Source organism: Leptinotarsa decemlineata, unplaced genomic scaffold (genome assembly GCF_025532065.1).
Source record: "Leptinotarsa decemlineata unplaced genomic scaffold, Ldec_3_MD MMD2_P_RNA_scaffold_2, whole genome shotgun sequence".
In the NCBI taxonomy this organism is placed as follows: Eukaryota; Metazoa; Arthropoda; class Insecta; order Coleoptera; family Chrysomelidae; genus Leptinotarsa; species Leptinotarsa decemlineata.
Window position 1 is genome coordinate 1,052,719 of NW_027412529.1, and position 15,757 is coordinate 1,068,475.

The 15,757-nt window shown below is 36.5% G+C and overlaps 1 protein-coding gene across 1 annotated transcript; it reads right to left on the bottom strand.

The window, feature by feature from the left end:
- Positions 1-2,533: 2,533 nt before the first annotated feature.
- LOC111504121 (uncharacterized) lies at positions 2,534-13,949 on the bottom strand. The gene is made up of 3 exons (XM_023158612.2): positions 13,648-13,949; positions 13,065-13,358; positions 2,534-4,426 (listed from the first exon to the last, which is right to left on the bottom strand). Exons 1-3 carry the CDS (start codon positions 13,795-13,797, stop codon positions 3,569-3,571), a joined length of 1,302 nt encoding a protein of 433 aa, XP_023014380.2. The 5' UTR covers positions 13,798-13,949; the 3' UTR covers positions 2,534-3,568.
- Positions 13,950-15,757: the final 1,808 nt, after the last annotated feature.

A 15,757-nucleotide genomic window follows, 5' to 3' on the forward strand; every position in this document is an offset into this window, starting at 1 on the left:
ATAGTTATCTTTATTAGCACACTGCAGTTTGTTGTCAAAGAATAGAAATACACATCTTTATATCATAATATAATTATCAATATTAAAACCATAAATGAACCACTACAAAAGAATGTATTAACATGACAATGCCCACACATTAAATTTTGGACTGTTCCACCAAATCTCCATTCAATTCGATACATTTATCATATCGTTTTCTAATGTTAACCAAAACATTCAATAATTGATTTGGGGTGATATCTCTGCAAGCCTGTCTTATTCTTTCACGCAGTTCCTCTTTGCTCGTTGGGCGAGTTTTGTATACTTTTTCCTTAACGGTGCCCCATAAAAAAAAATCAAGTGGAGTCAAGTCCGGGGATCTGGGGGGAAACTCAATCAGTGAACTATTTCGCCCTATCCACCGATTAGGAAAATTTTCTTCCAGCCAATCTCTAACAATCCTGCTATTGTGGATGGAACAGCCATCTAATTGAAATAGAATATGGGCCTCTTCTGCTAGTGGAAGTTCATCCATAGCGTTGGAAAACTCGTTTTTCAAAAAATTCAAAAAAATTTGACCATTCAAATTGTTTTCAAAAAAAAAGGGGCCAATTATTCTGGTATGTAATATTCCGCACCAAACATTTATTTTTTGGGAGTACTGTCTTCTGCAATTTATTATCCAATGTGGATTTTCTTCCGTCCAGTACCTTGAATTTTGAGAATTAACTGTTCCATTGGTTGTGAATGTTGCCTCGTCACTGAACAAAATTTTTTTCAGAAAATTCCTGTTATTTAGATATTCTCCTTGAGCCCATAAACTATACTCCATCCTCTTTTCATTATCGCCTTCTTCTAAGGTGTGAAGAAACTTTGGTTTAAAGGGCTTCATATTATTATATTTCCTAAGATTTCTCCTTATTGTTTCACGCGGTAAGTTGATGTCCAAACTTGCAATTCTCACACTTGTTTTCGGATTATTATTAAAATAATTTCGAATTCGTTCAGAATTATTTCGTCTCTGCCTTTGTACAGTATTAATATTCTTCAGGATATGTTTACTAACAGCTCCATACTGATTGAAAATTTTGTTTACTCTTCCAACTGTAGCTCTGCTAATATTTCGACGCTCCGGATGCATGTTATTGAAAATTCTACATACTTCCCTTTCGGATCTGTCGTTGTTACCACGAAGTTTTACTATTTCAATTTTCTCCTGCAAAGTCAAATTATCTGCCATACTTCTTTATTAGTGTAGGTACTTGAAGAGTTATAAACTTCACTATTAATACTGACAAATTTGTGTCTTTTCGTCTTTTATTTTAATGACTTGTCATCTCCACGGCAACTTAACTTTCAAAGCCTTCTAATAAAAATAATATTTTCGAAATGTGGCATCCCAAACATGTTTGAATGAAACCAAGATATGTAGATATTCGGAATAACTGACAACCACCAAAGAGGAACTGCGTGAAAGAATAAGACCAGGCTTGCATAAATGTTACCCCAAACCAATGATCGAATTTTGATCGAATCTTATGATTAGTTAGCATTAGAAAATGGTAGAATAAACGTATCGAATTAAATCGGAAATTAGTTACAAAGTACGGAAATTAATGTCTGGGCACTCTCATCTCAATCCATTTTTTTGTTGTAGTTCATTTATTTCATCAGTATTGGTTATTATTGATTATTGAATATTGATTACTATTTGATGTAAAGATGTATATTTCATTTCTCTGATGACAAAAAAACTGCAGTGTTTTGATGGACATAACTATCTTCTATACTTTATGGAGTTCTGTTTGAAAGAAACATAATTTGACACCATTTTGAATAACTGCTGTTTACAAGCTCGACTGCTAACGACGTGAAAGAGCATTTTAAACGATATTATTAATAATATTGTGATTTAATATGACGACAATTCGAAATATTTAGATAAAGTGATAAAAATTTTACTTATGCTATATTTCTGTTAAAAAAACATATTTCATCTTGAAATTTCAGTCACAACCATTTGAAAGCATCACAAATCCAGTGGCGTCGTCAAATTTCATATAAAAAAATCGCTAGTATGTTTTTTGGATTTTTGACCTTGAAAAAAATTCGAAGTAGGCCTTGAAAATTTTATTTATATTTCGACTTCACAGCACTCTAATAGAACTATTGACGCTCTATCTATTGAAAAAAAAAACTTCTGAATCGGATAATAAATAACAGTTTTAGAGAGGTGGCCCGCTTTCAAATGGGTCACTCTGTATATATATATATATATATATATATATATATATATATATATATATATATATATATATATATATATATATATGTATATATATATGTGTGCGTATATGTGCATATGCATATATATGTATATATGCATACGCACATATACATGCACATTCACATATATTATGACCATTGACAATTGAATACCTCATCTATCTTATAGAAAGCTTGGGTGACAAGTGAATTTTTTACTTTGAACTTTAATTCTTTTATCTGAGGGTCTTTCCTCCCATTAGATAAAGTGTTATATATTTTTATAAAAAAAACTCCCGTTTGTTTGGCCGTGTTTTGATAATACATCTTCGGTAGCCTGATGGTGTCCTTGTATTTGGTGTCATGATTGTGAATTATATTTATTTTTATGAACAAACAATATTGCTTCTAGAATATAAATGGAAGGTAATGTAAGTATGACCTATTTTATAAAGATTGGTTTAGCATGGGTTTTGGAATCAACTTTTTCTAAATCTCTCATCTTTTGGAGAATGAACAGTTCACTTGCATATGACGAAGCACCCCATATCAGTATTCCATAGTTTATGTGGAGGTGAGCCATACCAAAATATGCAACTCTCAGCACACCATTTGAAACTACACTCCTTAGTCCTCTCAATGCGTATCAACACTTTGAGAGCTTTTTACATAACGATGTCGTATATCCATACTATAGCAAAAAAATAAAGACACAGGAATATTAACCAGGGTTGTGTTATGTGATTTATCAAAAGCATTTGAGAGTGTATGCCATGACATGCTTCTAAATATGCTGGAAACATACAGAATACTAGGTTTACCATTGAAATTGTTGAAATATTTCCTAATTGGTAGAAGACAATTATTCATAACATATTCATATTAAAAAAATTCATCATGGAGTTCCCCAAGGATCCGTGTTAGGTCCTCTTCTATTTATTTTCGTATATAATTGAGTTGCCATTATATGTTGACATTGCATACACATTTCTTTATGCACATGATTTCTCATTTATAGTTACATCAATAATACGCAGTATATTAGAGGAAATAACAAAGCAAAATATATAATACTCTTCCGCAAGAATGAAAAAAACTTTTCAATTAAAAAAACTTGAACTTGAGGTGAAGCGGGCACTTGTAAGCCAAGCATTTTATAACATAAATGATATTTTTGATGTAGTTTGGACAATTTAATGAAATGGCACCTTTGTAGCTAGTTTTTCTTATATTTTAAATGTGACGTGTCTAAACATACATGTTTGTTGTCTTTTCACCTTATGTACTATTGTATCATGAACACCAATAAATTCTTATCTTATTATCTCATCATAGAACCGTTTTTCTTAGTGTGCCGTTTCATATGCCTTTGCAGTAGATAATTGAGAGTGAAACGCTTCTCGCACAAGTCACATCTAAACGGCTTCTCCTCGCTATGATTGAGCATGTGTCTTTTCATAGTCAGCTTGAAAGTAAAGCGCTTATCGCAGAACTCGCACTTGAACTGTTTTTGCTCGGAGTGGATGAACAAATGCCTGTTCAAATCGCTCTGGCCAATGAACCTCTTCTCACAAAGGTCACACTTCAGCGGTTTTTCACCGCCATGGATGAGTAAATGCCTCTGCAGGAGCACTTTCCCCGTGAATCTAGATTCACAGATGTTGCACTTGAATGGTTTCTTTGTCTCCCCCGTATGGGTCAGCAAATGCCCCTCGACATGATGCTTCAAGGCGAATCTCTTCTCGCAGAGATTGCACTGGTACGGCTTGTTGCCGATATGGGTCAGCAGATGCTGCTGCAAATACTTCTTGCGGGTGAAACATTTTTCGCAGGATTCACACTTGAATTGGTCCTTCACCGTCGGATTTTCTTCAGTGTCCTGTGAGCAGAATTCTGATCCAGAAGCTGATGGTTCGTAGTCGAGTTCTTCTTGTTTTATATCGATATCTGGGTTTTTGATTTCTCTCTCATCAAAAATACTTTCGTAGTTTATTTTACAAAACCTCGTGGAACCGTCATCATTCATATCTTTTTCGATTTTTATAGGCCTGTTAAGGACAAGGGCATCTTCCAGCTTCTTATTGTTGCTTAATGATGAACTGATGAAGACTGAAATCTCTTCTAATTTATCACTGCATGTCTTGCATATCGTCTGTTCAACATTGATTTTAGGTTTGACCTAAAAATAAAAGCTAATATATACACACATCGGAAAAGTCTAGGGATATTTTTAAAAATGGCAATAATTTTTTTTTAGATCGCTTGAGGGAAAAAAAGTTGACGGGTGATTATTAAACGAATGTAACTTACAACAAAATTTATTAAATGGTAAAAAATAATAAGTGCGCATATAAGCAAAACTAAAAAAAAAATTGGAATCAGTACAAAGTATGGCCTCCACGCTAGTTTATTACGGCCCTACATCTATCGTGCATCGACAAAATGAGATTGTCAATGTCTTGTTGAGGTACATTTGCCCATTCAGCGATTAAAACCTCTCTCAATTGAAACGTTGTGTGAATGTTCCCCATATGCTGAGTAATTCTTCGTTGAAGCATGTTCCACACATGCTCGATGGGATTCAGGTCCGGTGATTGTGCTGGCCATGGCAATACATCAACTCTTTCGTTGGTGAGCCAGTCAGACACTAGACGCGCGACATGTTGACGAGCATTTTCGTGCATTAGGTGGAAGTTTTCACCAACAGCACCAGCAAACGGACGGACGATAGGTAGAAGAATGGTGTCGAGGTACTGTCGAGCTGTGAGGGAGCGATTTGGTAAAACGAGATCGGTTCTGCCGCCGATCATGATTCCGCCCCATTGCATTACTGTACCACCTCTGTATGTGTGGACTTCCTGGACGTGTCTCAAACGTTCATTATTTCCAGGTCGTCTCCACAGTCTTACTCGACGAATCCAGATTCTGGATTCGTCTGTAAACAAAACTGTGGCCCAATCATTTGCATCCCAGTTTTGATGTTCTTGACACCACTCTAATCTTCTACCGCTATTGCCTCTCGACAAAGGTGGACATCTAAGTGGCCTTCTGTTGTGGAGATCTGCTTCATGCAGTCAATTTCTGACAGTATCACGACCAATGGTTACCTGGTGCGTCTGCTGCAACACGTTAACCAACTCAGGTGCTGTGATTGTCGGTTGTCTTCTTGCGGTTAAAACGAAAAATCGGTCTTGAACTGCAGTTGTAGCGCGTCCTCGCCCTGGATGTTGTTCGGCTGGACTGCCAGTTTCACGGAAAGCCGCCACAATCGACTGATAACACTTTGGGAGACCCCCAAACGAAGAGCTACATCATTTTGTCGCATGCCACCTTGAAGAAGCCCTACAGCTCTATTCATCTCAGCCAATGGTAAGTGATGGCGTTCCATGTTAAAGCACAATATTTCCAGTTTAATTGCTGAGCAAGAACTGCATAGAATGTACAAACTCGACACTTTCAGATTATTCATTTTAGCCAAAAACCTACAGTTTGTAAAAAACTTGATGAAAGATTAGTTACTGTTCGAGAAGAGCAATGGACTGTATTTGTTTAGGTACAAGTCGCTTCAAGAGGAAGAATTCCACTTACCTTTTTGGTATTGCTGTGGCACACATACGCGCGTTTTTTCTGGTTGGTTTCTACCGATCGGATTCTTGAATTGTACTGATCCCTTTTTGCTTGGAATCCTCGCGTTTCGTCGAATTGGCACCAAAATACAGTGGCGTTACGACCTCTTGGAGATTAGGGGAACGCGAGGGATTATATTAATAACAGCGGATGAGGTTGCTACTAGTGAGTTGTGTATACAATACGTAACATACCGACCACCAAAAAATGAATGTTTTTTATAGACTACTTGTGAAAAAGGAAAAGAAAAATTATTATATATTCATAAATATAGTGAGAAAAGTTTAATCAAAATTAAAAATTTACCAACAAAAAAAATAAAAATTGGCTGAGAAGGGTTTAAAACTTTGGTAAAGGACACACCTTGCTCACAGGTCTTTTCAGGATTGTCCCTTGAGAATTTCTTACTGATACTACTCTCGTAATACCGTCAGCACCCGGGTGCAATTGCGTAATGCGACCGCGAGTCCATTTCATGGGAGGATTATGATCCTCTTTCAAGAGAACTATTGTACCGAGTTCTATTGGGGTAGATGGCTCAAGCCATTTACTACGTTGCAGAAGAGTATGCAAATATTCCTTGTGCCATCTCTTCCAAAAATCTTGCTGAAGACGTTGCACCATTTGCCATCTTGAAAGACGCCCCAAATGAATATTACCAAGATTGGGTTCTGGTACTGAATTGAGAGGTGCTAATGTTAAAAAATGCCCTGGAGTAAGGACTGAATCATCGTTGGGATCAGAACTAAGACTGCAGAGGGGTCTCGAGTTCAACAAGGCTTCCACTTGCGTGACGACCGTAGACAACTCCTCAAACGTGAGAGTCTGATCTCCAATAATTCTGAAGAGGTGCGTTTTAAAGGATTTCACCCCAGCCTCCCATAGACCACCGAAATTGGGAGAGGAAGGGGGGTTGAAATGAAACCGTATTCCTTCTTGGCCGGAAACTTGTTGCATGATTTCAGATAATTGCCTTGCAGCTCCCTTAAAATTTGTTCCACAATCTGAGTAAATGTCCGAACAGAGTCCTCGCCGAGATACGAAACGTCGTAAAGCTCCGAGGAAGGCATCAGAGGAAAGATCTGAGGTAAGCTCTAAGTGAAGAGCCTTTGTTGACATGCAACAAAAAATGCAAATGTAAGATTTAGTTACCTTTGCACCACGCATCCTAGTAGAAGTAGTTCGAAACGGGCCACAGAAGTCTACTCCAACATGAGAAAAGGGTTTCAGTTCGGATATTCGGCATTTAGGAAGATTACCCATTGGTTGTTGAACCGGTTTCGGGTTGAGACGGAAGCATTTATAACATTTTGAGATAATTCTTCGAATAGTCTTGCGTGGGGATATAATCCAGTAGCGTTGAGACAAAATAAAATGCAAGGTCTGAAGGCCGGGATGGCAGTACTTAGAGTGCGTGTACTTTATCACTAAAGTTGTGAAAATATGAGTACTGGGTAAAAGAATAGGGTGTTTCTGCTCATGCGTTATATCTGAATATTTTAGGCGCCCACCTACTCTTAGAATTTCTTTATCATCAATAAAGGGACTGAGTTTTCGAAAGGGTTTCGGTAAAGGTCTTTTCCGGTGGATTAAGGCTAATTCGGAGGAGAATGCTTGTTGCTGAGTGACTTTTATTAGAAGCTGAAGAGCGAATTCCATTTCCAAAAAAGAGATATGAGATGAATTGAGGGCAGATAGGTCTGCAGCAAATCGAGTCTGTTTTGTTCGAAGGTAAATGAAACGTAATACATAGCAAATAATGCGCTGAATCTTGGTGAGCGAAGAAAAATGTGATATTAAACCGTTAATGACATTTTCGTCTACAACTGAGATCAAAACAGATTTTCGTTGTTCTTCACATATATTAGATAATTCACCAGGTTGGACTGAACTTTCGGGCCACTTGTGGCGAGGAAGTGAGAGCCAAGATGGCCCCGACCACCATAAGGAATTGGTAACCAGTTCCACGGGGGACAATCCTCTGGAACCGGGATCGGCAGGATTTTCCGTTGTAGACACGTGCGCCCAGAGAGAAGGGGGGACCTTTTCTTGTATTTGGGTAATTCTATTTGCGACAAAAGTTGTCCATTTGTGGGGAGAACTGCGTAACCATGCAAGGACAACCATAGAGTCAGTGTAAGCATTAATTGAGGAGATTTTAAATATTTCACCATATGTTTTTAAAGTGAAATCCAGCAATTGGGAGAGAAGCAAGGCTGCGCAAAGTTCTAAGCGTGGTATAGATATCACCTTGAGTGGAGCAACCCTAGATTTAGCAATGAGGAGTCGAGTTTCAAAGGTATCATTCGAGAAGGTTCTAAGGTAAACCACAGCACAATAAGCCTTTTGAGAACTATCGCAGAAACCTATGATTTCTTGAGACAATGAATTTTGGGGTAGTATTCTACGAGGTATTTGAATAGAAGAAATTTGTGAAAGTTCATCTTTAAATTGATTCCACTGTGCCACGATGGATTCAGGAAGGGGATCGTCCCAATCTACACCAGAAGCCCATAAGATTTGCAAAATAACTTTTATAGACAATGTGACAGGAGTGAGGAAACCTAAAGGGTCATAAACTCTGGCTAAGTTTGAAAGAATCGTTCTTTTTGAGCAAGGTTTGTCAAGGGGTTCAACTTGGTATGAAAAGGAATCAAGCGTGGGATTCCATTGCAGACCTAAGATCTTTAATGTTGTATCCTTTTTCAGATCTAAGTGTAGAGCATCAAATTTCAACAATTCTAGAGCTAAGTGGGAAAGCAACTGTGGTGAATTACTGGCCCACTTACGAATTTCAAACCCAGATTCACCTAATATGTGAATTAAATCAGCTTGTAGATTCAACGCTTCAGAGACAGATGAGCTGCCAGTGACGATATCGTCAACAAAGACATCCGTTTTTAGAACTTCACAGGCCTTTGGATATTTAGATTGATATTGATTGGCAATTTCGTGGATTGTGCGAATGGCTAGGAACGGTGAACTTGAAACGCCAAAATGACGGAATTGAGTCGGTAATCTTTAATATTTTCATCAGGAGAAAATCTCCACAAAATTCTTTGAAAATCTCTATGGGATTCTTTCATCAGAATTTGCAAAAACATGTGCTTGAGATCGGCTGTAAAGCAAACAGCATGAGTACGGAATCGTGACAAGAGGACACAAATGTCGGGCTGGAGCTTGGGTCCAGTTAATAACGTATCGTTTAAGGACAAGTTATTAGAGCAACGGGATGAGGCATCAAAGACAACTCGAAGTTTGGTGGTAGTGCTCTCAGGCTTCAGAACGCAGTGATGGGGTATGTAATAATGAGAAGGGGAAGGAGTGATATCGGAAATGAGTTCCATGTGATTGAGAGATAGATATTCGCGCATAAAATCGGAATATTGGGAATAAGTATTAGGGTCATTGCGTAGTCTACGTTCAAGTGAGAGAAAACGCTTCAACGCAATATCTCTGGAGTTAGGGAAAATTGGCTCTACAATTTTAAATGGAAGAGCAACGCAAAAGCGACCAGAACTATCACGAGATACCGAGGATTTATAGAGCACCTCTGCCTCCATATCTTCTTTTGTGAAAGAGGGTGCAGCAGGAACTTGTTCCAGTTCCCATAATGATTTAACCGAGTTTTCTAAGGAAGAGTCTATAAAGGTTGAAATTGAGATTACTGGGGAGGAAGAAGATACACCGAGCTTTCCCATAATAATCCATCCGAAAATGGTATCTAGGGCGACTGGTTTATCAGTATTTACGACGTGAGAAGAACCTTTCAGTATGTGAGCAAATATATCAGCTCCGAGCAACATATCTATAGGTTGTGAAACATTGAACGTTGGATCAGCTAATTCAAATTTAGATAAATCGAGAAAATCATTCCTATCAATGGTTTGTGAAGGAATATTAGAGCAGATTGAAGGTAACACAACAAAATTAAGATTAAATAAGGGTTGAGATTTATTACATGGTTTTATAGTACATGATACCCCTTGGGAAGCGTGAGTCGTTGTTCGTCCAACTCCTCGTATTTCTAGAGACAATTTGTGACGAGCTAGACCAAGTTTTGTGCTACATTTACTCGTAATAAAATGACTTTGGCTTGCGCTATCCAGAAGAACGCGAACCCTTTTATATTGACCTCGACTATCAGCTACATCTACGATGGCAGTGGACAAAAGAATGGTTCCTGGATTGCTAGTGGGTACGCTAGCCGTTAGAGTTTGAGAAGACCTTTCATTTGAGCTTCCAGTAGAGATATTTGAATTTTGAGCAGAGTCATTGGAGTTTGAGTTAGTTTGAGAAGTCGTACTAGCGGTTTGAGATTCTTGTTTACTAGGCAAATGGAGAAGAGTGTGGTGTCTCCTTGGAGACGGGCAGAGGCGGCAAAAACCTTTAGATGTACAATTAGGAGACGAGTGTTTAGAACCTAAGCAATTTGAGCACCATTTATTTGTTTTTATTAAATTGTAACGTTCCTCTGGCGTTTTAGAGAGAAATTGTTGACAATTGTAAATTAAATGATCTTGATGACACATCTGACAGTTTTGTTTTTTATTAGAATTCACAAAAAATGAAGAACTGGATCGTTGTTTTGGAAGAGAAAATTTATTAGAAGCTTTCAGTTTAGAAGATTCGGGAGCGGCGGAGTTGACTGTATCAATCGCTGAGCAAATTTTGTTCAAAAATGACTCGAGAGTTTGATAATAATGATTTGGTAATAAAGAAGAATTTTCCAACTCAAATTTTGTAGCGGTAGTGGAATCTAAACGATCAAGCATCATGTTAAAGAGGATAAAGTCCCAATGCTTAGTTGGAAAGTTCAAATTCTCCAAAACTGCAATATTTTCATTAAATGTATCAATGAGTTGTCGTAAAGAATGAGAGTCTTCTGGATTAGTAACCTTTTTTGTGTTCACTATGGCTCGCCAATGGGACGTTGCAATAATTCGAGGGTTTTGATATCTTTTTATAAGAGCATTATAAGCTACCATATAATTTTGAGCTGTCAGAGGTGTACATTTAACTAATGCCAGAGGAGCGCCATTGAGGCAATTAATGAGGTAAGTAAATTTTTCAACATTAGTTATGGTATCATTTGCGTGGACAACAGAATTAAACATATCAATGAATGTTTGCCAAGACCTGGCATCACCGTCAAACTTAGGTAATTCCATTTTGGGGAGCCTCACATTAGAATGGTGATTTATTAGAGATGGTACTGCTTGTTTATTCTCAAATAACTTCATGTATACCGCTTGTATGTGATAAAAATCGTTTTCAAATTCTGTTACGACACTGTTATGTGATTCAAAATCAGCATTATCTTGAGCTGAGACCAAATTGACTATTGCGAGATGAAGTTTATCGAAATTATCGCGGATTGCATCGATATGTCTAAAGCGACATTTGAAATTGTCGTGAAGGTCAGAATCGGTGAGAGCAGCGTCCGCAACCTTTTTAAGTTCGGTAATTTTGATCACCTCTGTGCTTCGTTGGGCGATATAATTTTTTAGTTTTGCAGCACTTGATGCCATTGTGTAGATGATTTAATGAAAACTATTAACAGCAGATAAATTTAGAGCGAGAAAATTTAGTGAGTGTAAGCGGTAAGCACGAAATTACTGGAAAAACACTTAAATTGTAAATAAACAATGATTTTTGAATCAGCTGTTGCCTGGATGAATGCAAACGCACAACAATGAATTCGTGCTGCGTGACCACAATGCGCGTACGGTTCTAACCGCCGAGGTGCGAGAGTAGTACCAATTTTACGAATTATTATTTCTTTTATTAGTACCTGAGAAAAACTTTAATTTTGGCGGAGTAAAAAATGAGGGAGAGAGAAGCAACTTCACTAGTTATCAAACTAATCCGTTGAGAAGGATCAAAAAATGTTCGAGAAGAGCAATGGACTGTATTTGTTTAGGTACAAGTCGCTTCAAGAGGAAGAATTCCACTTACCTTTTTGGTATTGCTGTGGCACACATACGCGCGTTTTTTCTGGTTGGTTTCTACCGATCGGATTCTTGAATTGTACTGATCCCTTTTTGCTTGGAATCCTCGCGTTTCGTCGAATTGGCACCAAAATACAGTGGCGTTACGACCTCTTGGAGATTAGGGGAACGCGAGGGATTATATTAATAACAGCGGATGAGGTTGCTACTAGTGAGTTGTGTATACAATATGTAACAGTTACCGTTTTTGCAGGCTTTGTTCAACCCATAGAAATCTACAGGGTGGTCGAGTGTACCAATTTAATCGAAATTAAACGACCTCATGCATTTATTTTTATGATATTTAGTATGTTATAAAAATATCCCTAGACTTTTCCGATGTGTGTAGTATTGCATATCAAGTTACTCAACAAACAAATATAAAATAGAAAGGAGCCATTTACTTGGTTTATTGTCAATCATAAAAACCTGCAAATCACAAATAAGATATTTTTATTATTCTGTAGCTTTGGGAAAATTAGTGTAGAAATAATCAACAATATTGTTTTTTATTTTTGTATTCCACACACTAGTATGTGATCATACTTGTAACGTTTGGTAAATATATGCTATAAAATGGAATTTATCCTCAAAGAAATATTTGACAGATGGTCCTAAAATCAATTTATCCCCTGCACGTAATATGATTACAGAAGTACCACAAGAATCGAGACTGGGTCCAAACTGTTTATATTGTACATTCATCATGTGGATAAGAAAATGTGTGTAGCTATTTCTAATATAAACAATACAATACTTCAAGATCGATGTAATATTCTCAAAAGATAGGCTTTGTAAATATTCTTTGAAAAACATTTTTGTGAAGGAGTCAAAGGAAATGAAGTTGTTTGAAATTGAGGCTTGTGGAAAGTTATTGTATAGTGAAACACTAGTTGCGGTTTCATGACTTGATTAGAGAACATCTCTCACAATGAAGTGTATGGAAAAAAATATATTCTGGTCAAATTTGGGTGGGTCCAGCTGCCTTAATGTTGAAATAATATCTCTATTCAATAAATAGTAACAATGAAATCATTAATAATAGGCTTATTCATCACGAAATACAAATAAAAAAGCCAATATAAAACGGAATAAATAGGAAAACAGGGTTACAACATCAATATAAAATTTTGATTGAAGATTAGTCTTGACAAGAATATACTCAGCACTAAAATTAAAAGTTATTTGGAGGACACTCACATCAATGTTTGTAATTCTCTGGAACACCTCCATGAGGTGTGTTATACCTTCAAAGGGCATCGAGTTACTTTGTGACAAACAGATTCGACAAACTTGAGATTCCTCATCATTCTTATTGCAAGTTTTTTCAGTTTTTACATCCTTTCCATATAATTTTGTTTCTTCATGGTTTTCGGGGTTTTTTCCCAGCATGCCATCACTACATTTTGAAAACTCGATAAACAACGAGATATCTTCTAACCTGCTTATGCATTCCTTGCATATATTTCTCGGAAAATGGACCGTTGAATGAACCTTTAAAAAAGTATTGGAATTCAAATAATTGTATGATAGAACTAACTGACTGACACTTGATGAAAATCCATTACAACGTATTTAAAAAAACTTTGATGTGAAATTTCCACTAGACAGTGTACAAAATCACACACAGTGTACAATACAGTGGCATCTTCAGGCTTCAAAATACTATACAGTATCGCGGTTTTGTAAACTGTCAAGTGAAAATTTTACATTGAAGTGATTTTTGAGCCTGTCTGACAGTGAAAGAAACACCTTCAAACTTCATAAACATTGAAACACTTACATCAATATTCGTAATGATTCGAAATAGATCCAATAGATAATCTTCGCCTTCGAATGATCTTAAATCTTCATTCTTCAGACAAATTCGGCAAATGTGGGGAAAATCCTCCAAATGTATCTCAGACTGGTCCTTTTCAGTTTTTTCCATCATCTTCTTTCCATCAACCTTTTTGTTGGGATTACCATTTATATTATGTATGGAAATAAAAAATTGAGAACAATAATAAACATTTACATTTCTTTTTTGAATTTCCAGATGCAAACAAGTCCATCTGTCAAATTACAAAACAAACCTATCGTTGACAACCTAGTGACAAGTGACTTCTGTTGTAGCAATCCTCAGAGTAACAAAATTCTTATTATTACTCTGAGTAGCGATCGAATAAACTATCAAGATTTATTCAAAACCCTCGAGGTTACAGGAAAGAGTTTCTATCAATGATGGCGCTACTCAAACAGCTGATCGGAATAACTAAATGTTATAATGTTATGTTTTGAAGTTTTTTGCCATTTGAGTTATTTAATTGAGAGAGTAATGTTTTTAGTGCGTTTATTATAGACAAGACTAACTAATGACTAGGTAAAATAAATTTCTTTCACTCATGGAAATCATAAGAAACGACAATATATGAAAACAGCTGACAGGACTTTGTTTTACCATCTGACTTAGTTTCAACATGACCGGTAGATGTCGTATCTATAGTAAGAGATATTTCTCCTGGTGTCAATGTTGTGAACTAGAGACAAATACGTTTGTTCAACTTAGTACTCATTAATGAGTATTTATCGTTTTCGGTGTTATATTAATTCTTGTAGTGAATTGGTGAAGATTTAGTCGATTAAAATTTCTTCTCAGTACATATATGAGCGATTCAGAATCAAATTGAAACTCTCAATACGATTCGTCCCGCAATGTGATCTGTCGGCAAAAATAGGTAAATGAACGGAAGCCCTAGAAAAATATGATGAAAATTAAGAAAATAGTCTCCGCTATTTCAGCCATTCATTATGATTGAGAAACCTTCAACAAACACGATTTTCCTCACACGAATTTGCTTTAATCTAAGCTTACTCATCTAAAACTCAATAACTTGCCAACGAAACAAGCAATTTTCTTCTTGGTGAATATTTCAGTATAGCTCGTGCAAATACTTGTTGATATGTCGTTTACCAACAAATCAATCTTGATGTTGGGTGAATATTTTTCGAATATTACCAAATAAAATTTGCTTTTTATGAAAACCAGCAAAGTTACTTATTCTGTTGATAAGTAAGAAACATGTCTATGATTAAAAAATTAGGACAAAAAATTTGAAAGTGAAGCACTGAATGCAGGGTATAGGTATTATTATATTAAATGTCAAATGTCACGTTATATATTATTAAATAAGCAAAATACATCTACAGCATACTTCAGAGCAATATCATTACTGACGATTGCGATTTCTTTATATATTCTTTATTAACAACTGCCAGATTATTACCCAGCAAACAAAGTTTCTCCCTATCGATACTTGAAGCTGGCAAATTGTTGCTACTCCGATAATATTTAATATCGGCGGAATGTTGGACGTGACCGTTAGACCGATTGTCCGCCGATAACGCTTTGTCATAGACGGCCGATGTTTTATAGCGTGTTAGCCGTCTTTCATTTGCCTATGTTGACACGCATAGTTATCAAGACTCTTCATCTTCTCTTTTTTTATGGTCTTTGCTTTCCTTAGGCGCAGTAGACCTGAGTTATCATGACCCAATATAGGCATTAATTTCATTGGTGGAAACATCCGGCAATGACATTTTTCTCAGCAGCTATGGTGTCTGTTGGAAAATTCAATCTGATAGAAAAATATAGGACTGCGTTCTCATTTCAGACTCATTACTATTGCCTCTGTAGAAGAAACAGTTGCACATTTTTTTTGGTACCAAAAGCTGCAGCAGCTATCACACTGTACAAACTCTTCATCCCGATTTTCAAATTACCATTTAGTACAATTCATTTTCACTATTTTTTTCTTTTATTATTAAAAATATAACAACAGTGTACAGTTCAACATAGTTAAGACACTATAAATATAAAATATGTCGTTATTCTTCCTAATCAGCAAAAATGC

Excerpts from the sequence above, each read along its gene's own strand:
- LOC111504121 (XM_023158612.2), bottom strand. The coding sequence starts at position 13,797 with ATGATGGAAAAAACTGAAAAGGACCAGTCTGAGATACATTTGGAGGAT. Across the intron at positions 13,359-13,647 it reads GAATCATTACGAATATTGAT|GTTCATTCAACGGTCCATTT; the intron begins GTAAGTGTTTCA and ends ACTTTTTTAAAG. Across the intron at positions 4,427-13,064 it reads AGAGAATTACAAACATTGAT|GTCAAACCTAAAATCAATGT; the intron begins GTGAGTGTCCTC and ends TTTTATTTTTAG.